This window comes from Schistocerca americana, chromosome X (assembly GCF_021461395.2).
Source record: "Schistocerca americana isolate TAMUIC-IGC-003095 chromosome X, iqSchAmer2.1, whole genome shotgun sequence".
NCBI classification, from domain to species: Eukaryota; Metazoa; Arthropoda; class Insecta; order Orthoptera; family Acrididae; genus Schistocerca; species Schistocerca americana.
Genome location: NC_060130.1, coordinates 513,028,798 through 513,043,668, shown reverse-complemented (window position 1 = coordinate 513,043,668; position 14,871 = coordinate 513,028,798). Strand labels below are relative to the sequence as shown.

Below are 14,871 nucleotides of genomic sequence, written 5' to 3'. Positions count from 1 at the left end.
CTGACCACCACTAACCTAAGCCTCCAGGGCGCAACCTCTCCGTAGCGGTTGCTGGTAAAAGGACTCAGCCCACACTAGGCTGATGGAGAGAGGAAGGAATTTACTTTATTTATTTGGGAGCAATTTGTTTAGGGATGGAGTATATGCATCACAGAACACACGCTCAGACATGCCCCACATCATACAGACCTGCAAACTACTCCTGCATAACTCATCCATAACGCTCAACACACACCTCTGCTAATTGTAAACCGTCAAAAATAGCACACTGCACAACCTACAGACATGCGAACCACTCGTAAATAATCCAAAGTATTTACGTCCAGATAGCCAAACAACTCATAAACTGTCAAAATAATAATCCATCTAAAGGACTCTGCTTGCTGATCGTCAACTGTCGAAATAATACACCAGCCTTTATTTAAAGAATTAGAGGCAGCAACACCACCAAGTGTATTCGCCACTGAATCCATATGGTTCAAATGGCTCTGAGCACTATGGGACTCAACATTTGAGGTCATCAGTCCCCTAGAACTTAGAACTACTTAAACCTAACTAACCTAAGGACATCACACACATCCATGCCCGAGGCAGGATTCGAATCTGCGACCGTAGCAGTCACGCGGTTCCGGACGGAAGTGCCTAGAACCGCACGGCCACTGAATCCATAGCCCAACTGACTTAGTTCATATCCATACCACTAGAGGACGCCGTAGTGACGCCAGGTGATGACGGAAGTAGCGTAATCTAAGATAGCATCACCTAGTGGGTTCACCACGAGCTCCAGACCCCAACTGTCTTAGTACATTTCGTCGCCGCCAGAGGACGCCTCTGTGACACCAGCTGATGACGCAAGTACAGTTATCCATGATGGCGGCAAACCGAGTGTTCTCCGTAAGGTCTAATACTCAGTACCATCAGCGGAGGACGCGGTCGTCCTTTTCGTGACGTAAACCAATATGATGAGGGAAAATGTGGGAAAACGACTCAGCCTGCTCTTGGCTGCTGGGGAGAGTAAGGATGGAGTGCACTCTATTTATTTTCAAACAACTTATTTAACGATAGAGTATATCCATCACACTGATACAAAAGATCCACCCTGATGTGCCTGGGGCCATGTTGCGCAGCCCCCAGACACACAACCAACTCGTAATTTCAGTACACAATAGCAAACTGCTCCTAAATAATTCTTCACACTGATGTGTAGTCACGCTCAGTATTCGTAATCTGTCCAAATAGCGCATAGCAGGGCCTACAGAGCTGCTCGCGAAATGATGCAATCAACGTGTACAAGCACAGTCCACCGCCCCCTGTTCAGTAGAGTACACAGGAGGTAGCTATAAGTGACGCATCAGTCAGATGGCAAACTGCGCACAGCCCCTGCTCGGCTTCCGCAAGCATGAGGTGGCGGCACCCCCATTAATACAGGTAAGAAATGGGGTTCGCTACGCTTTCAACTACCTAGTTTCCACTACTTTTCAAGGTCACCCAACCGCTCATTTCCGCATCCGATATACAGGCACATGGATCGATGTATGTAGGAAATGTCTTAGGATTTTTGGTAGGTTAGCGATTAAGACAGGTAAATATCCTCTTACAAAATATTTATTAACATTTGCATATACATTTACACACAGAAAACAACTCTATTTTTGTTAGGTGTAGCTTTAATAATGTCCAGTTTAATTTTTAACTTATAATTTAAATCCACATCTGAATCATCTATTTCTTTCTCCAACCAGTAATTTGACAAATACAGAGAATATATATTCCAGAATTCTAATACATATCTAATTTTCTTCCTGTAAAATACTTGTTTTATGGCTTTAACTATTGGTTCTGTTCCTTCCTGCAGTTCATCTGGGCAAGAGCATTCGTGGATTTTAATTTTTCCTCGTATCTCCCCCATGACGCTGCTGTTAAAGCGTTCCACGTCCTCCTGTGTTATGTCGGCAACTCTTCTGCTCCACATTCTTGCGCGATTTCTGTATAGAACTTTAAGCTTACAATTTTTGCAAACGAGTGGCCATTAAATGTAGTTATTCCATCAGTTTAAACTCGGCAAATGGCTGTTCTGTTGCTAGGTGGACAACATCCAGCTCGCCACACTTAGATAGAATATAACCATCCTTTTTAATCCGATCCAAATGGAAATAGAGCTTAATAAACACATTTTTCGTATATCCCTTAATATAGTAAACTTTCTCGATTCCACCGATTTCGGCCAGTACACCAACACGGGACCAATTTGCATGGCTGTTTACTGTAAATGCCAATATTATGTATTCCCTTCGTCGTAGTCAGATTTTTCCATACAGAATGTTTAAATCCATACGTAAACCTGGCCTGCACATCGTCAATAGCTTCTTCCTTTTCCAATTGCAGCTTATATTCTTGTTTTTATAGCAGTTGTCTTCTCCATGTACTCCAGTCTCCTTTTCTTTACTTCGAGTTCCCCCATTTCCAGTTTCCGTTTCCGTACACTTAGTACATTAACTGCACTTAAAGGAGGAATTTCTTTAATTGGGAATGGTTTAAGTCTGTTTGATACATTGGTCCTTTTTCTTAAGACTTGGGGTATAACATTATTTGTAGGAAACAGTCCCAATTCGGCGATATCTATATCCGACGGTATTGTGGAGAACAGGGTTCTAGACTGAGAAAAATAAGTTTCTCCTGCTTTAACATAACACTTCTGCGTAACACTTACATTGTCTTTGTTGGAGTCAGAGTTAAGAATCTCCACGTAGTTTACAGGTAGATAATTAAAACTTTAGGCAGACAGAGCATAATATATAAGCTTTTCTCGGTCTTCAGAGTCCGGCAGACTTACTTGCAAATCTGTCAATTTTCGGGTGTTCTTATTACCTCAGTAGACAAATTAAACATCACACAGCAACTGTTCTGTAAATTATTAGTTAGCTGACACCACATGGATGCAATTGGCAAAGAGTAAAGTGGGGCACATTGTAAATACTGCTTGTTGGTCTCCAATACACTTAAACAGCTTTGCACTGGGTCGAACACACGACCCGTTCTGTAGTTGTATATTGTGGCCTCCAGCCTGGTAATTTCATGCTTCTTAGCCAAAGAAGACGTAAAAGTTTCCCGTAGTCGCGTGTCTGGACACTTTATAAAATCTATAAGATGGTTACCTATAACTTTGTTTACTCCTGGACTTGTGATTTGACACATAAATTTGTTATATTCCTTTACCCTACAATTGGAGCTCATCCACGTTAAACAGTCTATTCCAGCTGTTTTTTCGTTGTCCACAATCACATTGCTGCTTCCCTGATGGTCTCCTTCCATGCAGAAGTCGTGTGTTGATATTAGGTAGTCGCACATCTCCATTTTATTAAAAATTCCGGCAAAGTCTTGCGTTATGTCTAAATCCAAAAGGTAATAATCGTCAACAAGTAGCTGCTGCAATATTCTGGGCAGCTCCTCCATTAGAACATCCAATTTAACGTCCGCTAATTCCACTTCATATGGTATAGCCACATTCTTTTTTAAACGGTGCAGCAGAAGTACAGTATTTAGAAAAAAGCTGCTTCTTGTATCCCTCAAATTCAGCAAGTACATCACGTTATGTTATAGGCGCATTGCAATAGTCTGGTATCCCATCAGTAAGTTTGGGTTCAACATTTTCAACACCTATTCGAGGAATAGCACAAGACTTTGGCACTGCAGTTATACAGGTACTAAAACAATGATCTATATCTTCTATGTGAATGCTACATGTTTGAAGCCAGTTAATGTTGTCACTGTATACAGCTTGAACATATGGGCACCATCTATTTAGTCTCTCTATTGTATTAGTTACTGCCATGTCTAGATTGAATAAGTTATCAACATTCGAATGCTGTATGAAAATACTATGACCCTCAGCGCTTTTAATTCTTAGTGTAGCATCGTCATACATTGATAGAATACTCACAGTTAGACTGCCACAGTACATGTCGCAGTAGGAGTGGGATGGAGCGTATTCAGTAGTCATATGCTTCTTGATGTATTTTTTTACACGACAGAGTTCATCCCACTCGTAGTCAGAAAACCTAACTTTAACATTTTTGGGCACATTTTCGAGCACTAACACAGTTGACAGGCTACGGTCTTGTGAAACTTCAAGTCCTATATGAAGACGTTTTGAACCACTAACTGTTAACACATAGCTTGAGGCGAACAGTAAAGGGTGTGGTGCACTGGAGGTCGGTATCTTCTCATCCACAACATCCACACCAGCGCAGTTAGCCTGCTGTTCTGGCATTGATGGTTTTACGTCTCTTGTGCAATGACCAATGGACGGCGCGTGAAAAGGAGTCCAGTACTGTGAAGCCACCTCAAACGCAGTCTCTGGCACTGACATTAGCACCTCGCTATCCTGTTCCAGCATGCTGAGAAGCTGTACTACGGGATCCTGAGTGGAAGAGTCCGAGGTCACTACGTGTGCGGACCCCAACAGGGTGGAACCTGTTGATGCTAATGTCACGGGGGCAGCTAGCGGACAAAGAAGAATATTCATAAGCATAATATGCTGCTGCTACAGAAATAATAATAATAATAGTAGTTTTGCGAAATAGATACTTACTTTTCTGCTGCTTCCTCCTCCTATTTTGCTGCTGCTGCTGTGGTGACTGAAGCTTCTTCTTGACTGACTGACTGACCTGAACAGAGGTCGAGTAGCTGCTGAGTCCCCCTTATGTACCATCCACCTGCGTCATCATGATGCTGTGTTCATATTGGCTGAATCGTGTGATCACATGACGTATCGATGTGCCCTCTAGTGGTGAGCTCGTGAAATACATCAGTTCTTTGGTCTGCTGGATCGGAGGCAGTCGTCTCTTCTGGGCTGGGAGCTTATATGGTGCTTTTAGAAAAGGCAGACAGTTCCAACAATAGCACATGTTTCCATAAGATGGGTAATGCATCTTTAAAGCATCTCGCTGCAAGGCATTTATTTGCAAGAGCGTATTCTTCCTCTTCATATGTTCGACCATTAATGCGCACTTCCATACCGCATGTAGGAGGCTATGGGGCAGTCCTCGACTGTATGCTTACAAACAACATAGCTGTTAAACTCATCCCTCTCAGACACCAATAACTCATCGATAGAACATATTCGGCACGGTCACGAGGATAGGGGGTGAGCAGCTGATCTTCAATGGTATATGTCGAGCATACGAATATGCTTAGACCGAAGCGAACTGACATCAACTGGACGTCTCTTCCGTCAGTCCCATGTGCTCGCTAACTGTCAGACGACGCGGCAGCTGTCAACAGCCCCGACGTGTTCACAAACTGTCAGACGGCGTGGCGTGTTCGGGATGTCAGAGCACTCTTGAATAATGGTACTCGCGTCATCAGCTGACGTCAAGACATCGTCCTCTGTGTACCAAGCCACGTGTTGGATACACTGGGTGCAGCCATCTTGAATAACGGTACTTGCGTCATGATCTGACATCACAGTGGCGCTCTCTGGTGGCGACAGTATGAACTAAGCCAGTTCGAGTCTAGACCCAGTGGCGAACACACATGCTTGAAATTGGTTACATAATAAAGACAAGTCCACTTTTCCCGACATTTTCCTAGGTGTGACGCATTATGATGTTGGAATTTGAACTTCCCGCCATTTCCTGGGGGGGGGGGGGGAGGGGGGTTATGTAAGTGGAGGTAGCCCAACTGATCTTCTTCCCGCCAAAATTCAAACTTCCCACCAAAATCCGTCATCTTTGATGACGTCACTGAGGGTGTGTCTGTGACGTCACTGGGGGTGTGCCTGTGACGTCACGGCAGCCATATAGGATAACGGTACTTTGGAATAGAACGTTGGTTGTTCCAATATAGTAGACCATACAGAACAACGAAGGATCGTCTGTGCGAAGTGGCTTGCGCAATACGAGGCTGGGTGTGACAAATTCTTGTCAACCAGCGTCACAGGCGATGACACATGGGTTCATCACTTCGAACGGGAAACAAAACGGCAATCTATGGAGTGATCCACACCATGTCTCCTGCTAAGAAAAGTTCAAAACCGCACCCTCAGCCTTTGAAGTCATGGCGACGGTCTTCTGGGGCTCTGAAGGGGTTATTCTGTTTGATGTCCTACCTCGTGGTGCTACAATCAACTCTAAAGTGTATTGTGCTACCCCCAGGAAATAGAAGAAAGGACTTCAGCGTGTTCGTCACCACAAAAATCAAAACGGAATTCTCCTTCTCCATGACAATGCAAGGTCTTGCACAAGTCTGCGCATCCGAGAGGAGCTCAAAAAACTTCATTTGAAAGTTCTTCCTCATCCACGCTACAGCCCGGATGTATCGCCTTCCGACTTCCATCTGTTTGGCTCATTGCAGTCCATGGGAAACAGTGTGTGGATGATGGGGAGGTTACTGATGCTGCAAGACGTTGGCTTCTATGTCGATCACTAGAACGGGTACCATAACGACAAACATGCCTCCCCAGTAAGGTGGTTTAAGGCCGTCACAGTGAACGGAGATGTTGAAACATAGAGTTTTGTGGCCAAAATAGTGGGGAATAATATCGTGTATTGGAATCCTGAATAGGACCAGCCTATTGTAGAAAAAGAAGCGTTGCATAACTTATTGAACGCCCCTCGTACGTGCACCAAGTAAATGCCACACTGTTCTTTTAACAATAGTTGCGACGGTAGGGTAGTCGTCCGAATATGAAATGTGTTAGAAACAGGTTGTTCCCACAAGGACTGGCAGTAGTTAACGTTGTCGATATCTGGGCGAGCAGTCTCATGAATCGAGCAGATGTCATCAAAAACCATTATAGTTAACCTCGTGCCTACCTTACATTGTTCGATGACGGCACGGTAGCTCAGCGTGTTCGGTCAGAGGGTTAGCTGCCCTCTGTAATAAAAAAAAAAACTGAGTTCACCGATCAACAACGAACTAAGACGGGTGTCTTACGACGTCCGCCCCGAGCAGATGCAACTAACGAATGCAAACAAAATGAGATTAAAAAAAAAAAAGTGGTAAGCGTGACGGATTGCCGTCCTACGGTCCCGGGTTCGGTTACCGGCTGGGTTGGAGATTTCCCCCGCTCAGGGACTGTGTGTTGTGGTGTCTTCATCATCATTTCATCCCCACCCGGCGCACAGGCCGCCCAATGTGGCGTCGAATGTAATAAGACCTGCACCAAGGCGGCCGGGCCTGCCCTGCAAGGGGCCTCCCGGCCAATGACGCCAAACGCTCATTTCCATTTTTACCGGAATACCTCCTTGCTACTTCCATGTTATTTGACTGTCGTTTGATTCTGGCATCATGCACGTAATATCTATCACTATTCAAATTGGCTCTGAGCACTATGGGACTTAACAGCTGAGGCCATCAGTCCCCTATAAATTAGAACTACTTAAACCTAGCTAACCTAAGGACATCACACACATCCATGCCCGAGGCAGGATTCGAACCTGCGACCGTAGCGGTCGCGCGGCTCCAGACTGAAGCGCCTAGAACCCCTCGGCCACTCCGGCCGGCCGTCATATGGTAAACCAGAGATATTTTAGTGGTGAGCAAAGACCGTCAGACGCACTCAGTTATGCCGCTTGATGCCGTTCAATCTTCCATTCACACCAGCAACTATTTATGTTCTACCTTATCCCTTAGAACTGAGGTGAACGACAGGGAGATCACACTATTTTTGGAGCCTGCTAAAACATCTCCTTGCCCTTGCACTATCGTTGCAATAGACGAACATTGGTTCGTCCCTGTTGGCAACAGATTACTATACACTGTGCCACAACTCAGTATTGTTGTCCTACTTTGCTACGATCATCCTTTTATCTCGCCTACCTACCGAGTCACTTTGATAGTGGATTACACTTCAACAGCTCCTCCTGTGATGTAGTCACACCCACTACCAAGCTAAGTAATGCACATATCTGTTGTATGAAACAGATCCCACATTACTTATCTGAGCCCCCCTGGTATTGATCCATCCCGACAACCTGCCAGCACTACCAAATAATACCAAAGTAATTCTTTTGAAATCTTTCAATGATCTATTCGTTCGGGAAGAAGGACAGATCACCCTTGACCGTTCGACTGCGCACGTTACTGAATGGAGCTCTAAGGATTATTTACAGCAAATGGTTATCCTTAGTGCCACATCTGTACCTTTGACTCTGGTTCTTGTATGCTTTGTTATCTGGGTTGTGTATGCCTGAAGATACCACAACCGTTGCAAAGCACACCCTCCGGCAATATCTGAACAGCAGCCGTCTGGCAAGAGCCATGAATCATGGGTAAACCATTTCAGGTACGATATCTATCAGGCATGACCCTTCTCCTTTATACACACATCAAAAAAAGTTTTGCATCACCCCAGTTCCCAAAAGACCTGAAGATAGACGTTGACTGTGGATATTGTATCACAGACACAGTCCCTTTGACTGTTCAGAGATGTCACTAAACCCGCCCAAAGATGTAAACAACAATGCATGAGCAGCGCCTATTAGACGGAGGGGGTCTGACAGCCGATCAGTTCCAGTCATTCCGCCAGGAAGGAGGTACACGGATCGTGGTGTCTGTACTTCAGCCATGCCTAGACGGTCAATACCGCGGTTCGATCGCGTCCGCATTGTTACTTTGTGCCAGGAAGGGCTCTCAACAAGGAAAATGTCCAGGCGTCTCGGAGTGAACCAAAGCGATGCTGTTCGGACATGGAGGAGATACAGAAACACCTGTCTATGAAATGCCTCGCTCAGGCCGCCCAAGGGCTACTACTGCCGTGGATGACCGCTACCTACGGCAAATGGCTCGGAGGAACCCTGACAGCAACGCCACCATGTTGAATAATGCTTTTCGTGCAGCCACAGGACGTCGTGTTACGACTCAAAGCGTGTGCAATAGGTTGCATGATGCGCAACTTCATTCCCGACGTCCATATCGAGGTCCATCTTTGCAACCACTATACCATGCAGCGCGGTACAGATGGGCCCAACAACATGCCGAATGGACCGCTCAGGATTGGAATCACGTTCTCTTCACCAATGAGTGTCGCATATGCCTTCAACCAGACAATCGTCAGAGACGTGCTTGGAGGTAACCTGGCTAGGCTGAACGCCTTAGACACCCTGTCCAGCAAGTGCAGCAAGGTGGAGGTTCCCTGTTGTTTTGGGGTGGCATATGTGGAGCCGACGTACGCCGTTGGTGGTCGTGGAAGGCGCCGTAACGGCTGTACGATACGTGAATGCCATCCTCCGACCGATAGTGTAACCATAACGGCAGCATATTGGCAAGGCATTCTTCTTCATGGACGACAATTCCCCCCCGCCCCCATTGTGCACATATTGTGAATGACATCCTTCAGGATATCGACACAGACATGAACCCTATCGAACATGCCTGGGATAGATTGAAAAGAACTGTTTGTGGACGACGTGAGCGACCAACCACTATGAGGGATCGACGCCGAATCACCGTTGAGGAGTGGGACAATCTGGGCCAACAGTCCTGTTGTAGTACAAGAAAATTGAATCTTGCAACCAACAAAAGTAATAGGTCCTTGTAATAACTCCTGTTGACCAGTCTCATTTGGTGTAATTGAAAAGGTGTCCACTGTCTTGTACACTGGAAGTCTGCTCCTTCTTCTATACATTCTCCTCCTGTACGGCATGGCGATGCGTAACGTGCGGCTGCCTCGAGTCGAATGAGCCTGCAGCTGCCTCAGTACCGGATGCTGCTAATGAGAAGAACTCGGCGCGGCTGCATTTATATTGTGTACGCCGTGTTATGACGCTACTGCATTTACATTGTGTACGCGTGTTAAAGCGCGTGACCTTGGTGTCTCGCGCTGTACGCTGCTCACTACGCGTGACCTTGATTCGGACTTAGAAATTTTCAGCGTGCCTTATGTTTACTTAACCCGTGTTGCAGAAGAATTCACTTCCGGTCTGTGTTATTCTTATGGGATTTAGCGCTCTTATCATTTTTTTAAATCAAATGTTACTTCTGGATTTTAATGAGCGCACACAATCTTCTAGCGACAGCACCGCCATTGTCAGCCCTAACTGCTACCGCCATGCAACAGCGCTGAGTAGCCACTGCTGGAGTCCTGGTTATTCTTCGAGTTTTAGTGTCTCTGTTGATACATATCGATAAAACGAATATCGCAATAGACTGATTTTGGACCGCTCTATCAAATGTGAACGTAAAACTCCGCTTTAATAATCATTTTGTTTGTAATGGGAAACTAACCAACAAACCGTCTACACAGGGCGTCTCATTAAAACATGATGAGCAGTAATTGTTTGGTCTGACTTCTGTTATACATTGCAAAAATGAAATTGCAGATATCTACGGACTACCAGAAAAAATGCGCCTGACAACTCTTCGGAGAGACACCCTGCGGCTGTAGGAAATATGCAAGGTGACTTTACTAATAGGGACAAACGGCACGAAAATATCCCAGAGAGAATAAGAATCAAAAAATTATGGAATATTTACTTCAACTTATTTGCTGAAGGAATTTCGGAAAACTGTTTAATAACTCCGCTTTAGTGACGCTGTCACTGGTAATATTACAATTGGTATCGCGCACTGATTGCGTCTTGCCGGTGGACTATTTTTACATACGACAAGAAGCTCTTTTGATTTTCTTTCAGATTTTGAAACAGCGTTTCAGAGTGGAAGCATCTCGCATTGAAGTCTGCTCTAAGTTTCGAGCTTCAATAAAACATCGCCAGTCTTGGATATTTTGTGTTCTTTTAAATTTGGCATGCTTTTTTCGTTGCTTCTGAAAATGTTGAGACCTATTTTGTGTTCTGTGGGGGATCACCACCACCTTTATTAATTTATTTGATATAAACGACTCAGTTGCCTCAGTACAATGGATTTGAATTTAAGCCATGATAACTCATATGGACAAGTGACCGAAAATGTGTTCCAAGGGAGATACCCCAACTTGTAGGTGGAGATTAAAGGTCTTTTACAGTGCAGGTTTCAGTGACTGAAAGAACACATGAGAACACACCACTAAAGTGGGAATGTTCTGTTCAAATGGTTCAAATGGCTCTGAGCACTATGGGACTTAACTTCTGAGGTCATCAGTCCCCTAGAACTTAGAACTACTTAAACCTAACTAACCTAAGGACATCACACACATCCATGCCCGAGGCAGGATTCGAACCAGCGACCGCAGCGGTCTTGCGGTTCCAGACTGTAGCGCCTAGAACCGCTCGGCCACCCCGGCCGGCGAATGTTCTGTCTGCACTAGTGTTTTAGCCTCCTCACTCAAGATGGTTGTGGGCTGGGGCATAATCATGTGGTAATTACATTACCTTTAGTACCACCAAAGATACGTCTTCCAGAAGGGGACGCAGGTCCACCGGCAGGAAGTACACATACACCGAAGAGCCACAGAAACTGGTACATTACCCTGTTGCCGGCCGGTGTGGCCGTGCGGTTCTAGGCGCTTCAGTTTGGAACCGCGTGACCGCTACGGTCGCAGGTTCGAATCCTGCCTCGGGCATGGATGTGTGTGATGTCATTAGGTTAGTTAAGTTTAAGTAGTTCTAAGTTCTAGGGGACTGATGACCTCAGAAGTTAAGTCCCATAGTGCTCAGAGCCATTTGAACCATTTGAACATCACCCTGTTATCGTGTAGGGCCCCAGCGAGCACGCTGAGTGCCGCAACACAACGTGGCATGGACTCGACTAATGTCTGAAGTAGTGCTGGAGGGAACTGACACCATGAATCCTGCAGGTCGGTCCATAAATCCCTAAGTGTACGAGGCGATGGAGATCTCTTCTGAACAGCACGTGGCAAGGCATCCCAGACATGCTCCATAATATTCATATCTGGGGAGTTTGGTGGACAGCGGATGTGTTTAAACTCAGAAGAGCGTTCCTGGAGCCAGTCTGTAGCAATTTTGGACGTGTTGGATATCACGTTGTCCTGCTGGAATTGACCAAGACCGTCGGAATGCACAGTGGACATGAATGGATGCAGGTGATCAGACAGAATGCTTACGTACGTGTTACCTGTCAGAGTTGTATCTAGGCGTATTAGGGGTCCCATATCACTCAAACTGCACACACTCCACATCATTATAGAGCCTCCACCAGTTTGAACAGTCCCCTGCTGACATGCAGGGTCCAAGGGATTCATGAGGTTGTCTCCATACCCGTACACGTCCATCCGCACGATACAATTTGAAACGAGACTCGTCCGACCAGGCAACATGTTTCCAGTCATCGACATCCAATGTCGGTGTTGACGGGCCCAGGCGAAGCGTAAAGCTTTGTGTCACGCAATCACCAAGGGTACACGAGCGTATCGATGATGTTTCGTTGAATGGTTCGCATGCTGACACTTGTTGATGGCTCAGAATTGAAATCTACAGCAATTCTGTCACGCTGAACGATTCTCTTCAGTCGTCGTTAGTCTCGTTCTTGCAGGATCTTTTTCCGGCCCCGGCGATGTCGGAGACTTGATGTTTTACCAGATTCCTGATATTCACGGTACACTTGTGAAGTGGTCCTAAGTGAAAATCCCCACTTCATCGCTACCTCGGAGATGCTGTGTCCCATCGCTCGTGCGCCGACTATAACACCACGTTCAAACTCACTTAAATCTTGTTAGCCTACCACTGTAGCAGCAGTAAGCGATCTAGCAACTGCTCCAGACACTTGTTGCTTTATATAGGCGTTGCTGACCGCATCGCCGTATTCTGCCTGTTTACTTATCTCTGTATTTGAATGCTCATGCCTATACTATTTTCTTTGGCGCTCCAGTGTATATCTCACCCGTGAGGCTTTGTGGAAGGATAGTTGGTTCCACGAGGGTGTAGCCAATAATTACCCGAATTAAACAACCTTTTCACAGTCATTAATTTCACCTCTAATTCGAGTTATTACATTCGGTCCTTCTTATGGATTTCTAAAAGAAAGAAATTTCTCGCCAACAAATGCTCAGTGGTTGAATACTGAAACATGCCACGTGGATACTATGCTTTCAAGTATAGTAATAAATATAACCGATGGCGAAATGATAAACACCTCATCATCAAGCTTTGATGTGAGACTTACAGTTTGAAGTGATCAAGTATTTTTAATGAATAATTTCCCTGCCATCGTTTGAGAACAGTTGCTTAGTGGAAAAACGTGCGAATCCAAAATATGTGATGTTTTAATTTTTTATGCTTGAAGTAAAACGTTCTCCCAAAAAATACTTCAGCAACTTTGTTTCTGTTACGTACATTACTTTCTTTTAGCAGCACAATAGATGAGTCACATTTCAGCTTTCTGCTTTCCTTGAATCGAACCTACATGTGAACACTATTCATTGCGTGGCACGGTGAAGAAGTCTGCTATAAAGAGTCCACGACAAAGAACTGTCGGCAATGAGTCTCAACAATACAGCACGGTGCGCACCAATCTTCACAAGAGGAGTGCTGTAACACGATCTAAACATGTAGATCATGTGTGTATTTCCTTATATTTCCTTTTATTTGTGCCACGGCAGCCAGCCTTCGACACATATTGAATCACTCACACACATATATGCCCATGATTCACATACCGTCTTTACATTGGTTGTATCATTTATTACTGACATCACAATGTGCTCGCATCATTGCCACGAGATGTCACACCAAACACCAATTCAGTATGGAACACATAAGATTAATCCCTCCTGACGTGCGCTGCTTACATCGAGTAAGATAAATGAAAGTGATGACATTCACTCCTCTGAATTTTATTCGTGGACACAAACAAAATACATAAGGCCAGTGATGTCGTCTGGAAGTAGATACATTCTGCTATGAGTGCGAAGCCGGGTTGGGTCCCTTGTAAGGGAATAAAACCAAGCGGATAGGGTTCTTGTACCAGGACTTAATGCGGTAACACCCGGGTGGGTGATCGATTACTGCAAAGTATCGTCACAATAAACAAAACGTGGGTGTACCATGTGTACACCTGAGACGCAGAAATCGCTAATGGCATGCATCTCCTCCCGCTCCCCCTCCCAACCCCAAATTAGGAGATTAAAACAACATTAGCCCCGAAGAAAGTTAAGGATCCGGTCATTTGGGACACGTTGGATGTAATGCTGGGTGATTTCTTCATCCATGGAGAAACCGAGAATGCTGCTAGTCAGTGTACCATGTTGCATGGTTGTAGAACGCGATTCGGTGCAAACAACCAGCATTGCTTTCGAAAGTTGTCGTTTTGATGCACAACACACAACCTCATACGGACTCGGTTACGCGTGAGATTGTTCAGCGTTACCAATGGACGCTATTAGAACTCTATCCATACAGAACGGATCTCACACCAATCAATTTTCATCACTTCGGATCGTTAAAGAAGCATCTGGTCGTTCACCAATCTAAAATCGACGCCAGTGTACAGGAGGCCGCTGTTAAGCGCCCCTAAACCTGAACCATGGTTTCTTTTATAACTGTTCCGATAGATTGGCTTACCGATGGAACAAATGCTTGACAACCATGGTGACCACGTGGAAAAGTAATATCTGCTCCTACTAGAGAATTAATAATTTTGTATGTTTTTGAATTTCCTAGATTACCCTTTTCCTGCAGTGGACTTTTCTAACCACTCTCGTAAATATAGTATATAAGGTTGCTTAACTTCTGGTAATACAATGGGATGTCAGAAAAACATAGGCAACATTTAGAATGGTGTGCTGGACGACCGACAGGACATTTTTCAAGAGAAAATATTTGTCCAGAAATCATAATTTGGGTGCTGTGGAGCTTCGAAGTTTGAAAACCATGCGTCAGTCTGTTTTCGTATTGTGCTTGGTAGCTTAGTTATGTATCCTGCTGTCCATCAGTGTACGATGGATACACGGACTGCGCCTAGTAATAGCATTCCTGA

The 14,871-nt window shown here is 45.0% G+C and overlaps 1 protein-coding gene across 1 annotated transcript in view; it reads left to right on the top strand.

Annotated features, from left to right (window-relative positions):
- Window positions 1-11,267: 11,267 nt before the first annotated feature.
- Window positions 11,268-14,871, top strand: part of LOC124556105 (feline leukemia virus subgroup C receptor-related protein 2-like) — a 158,148-nt gene continuing 154,544 nt past the window's right edge. Inside the window, exon 1 of the mRNA XM_047130129.1 lies at window positions 11,268-11,296. Coding sequence (XP_046986085.1) covers window positions 11,268-11,296 — 29 coding nt within the window. The remainder of the gene's footprint in view (window positions 11,297-14,871) is intronic.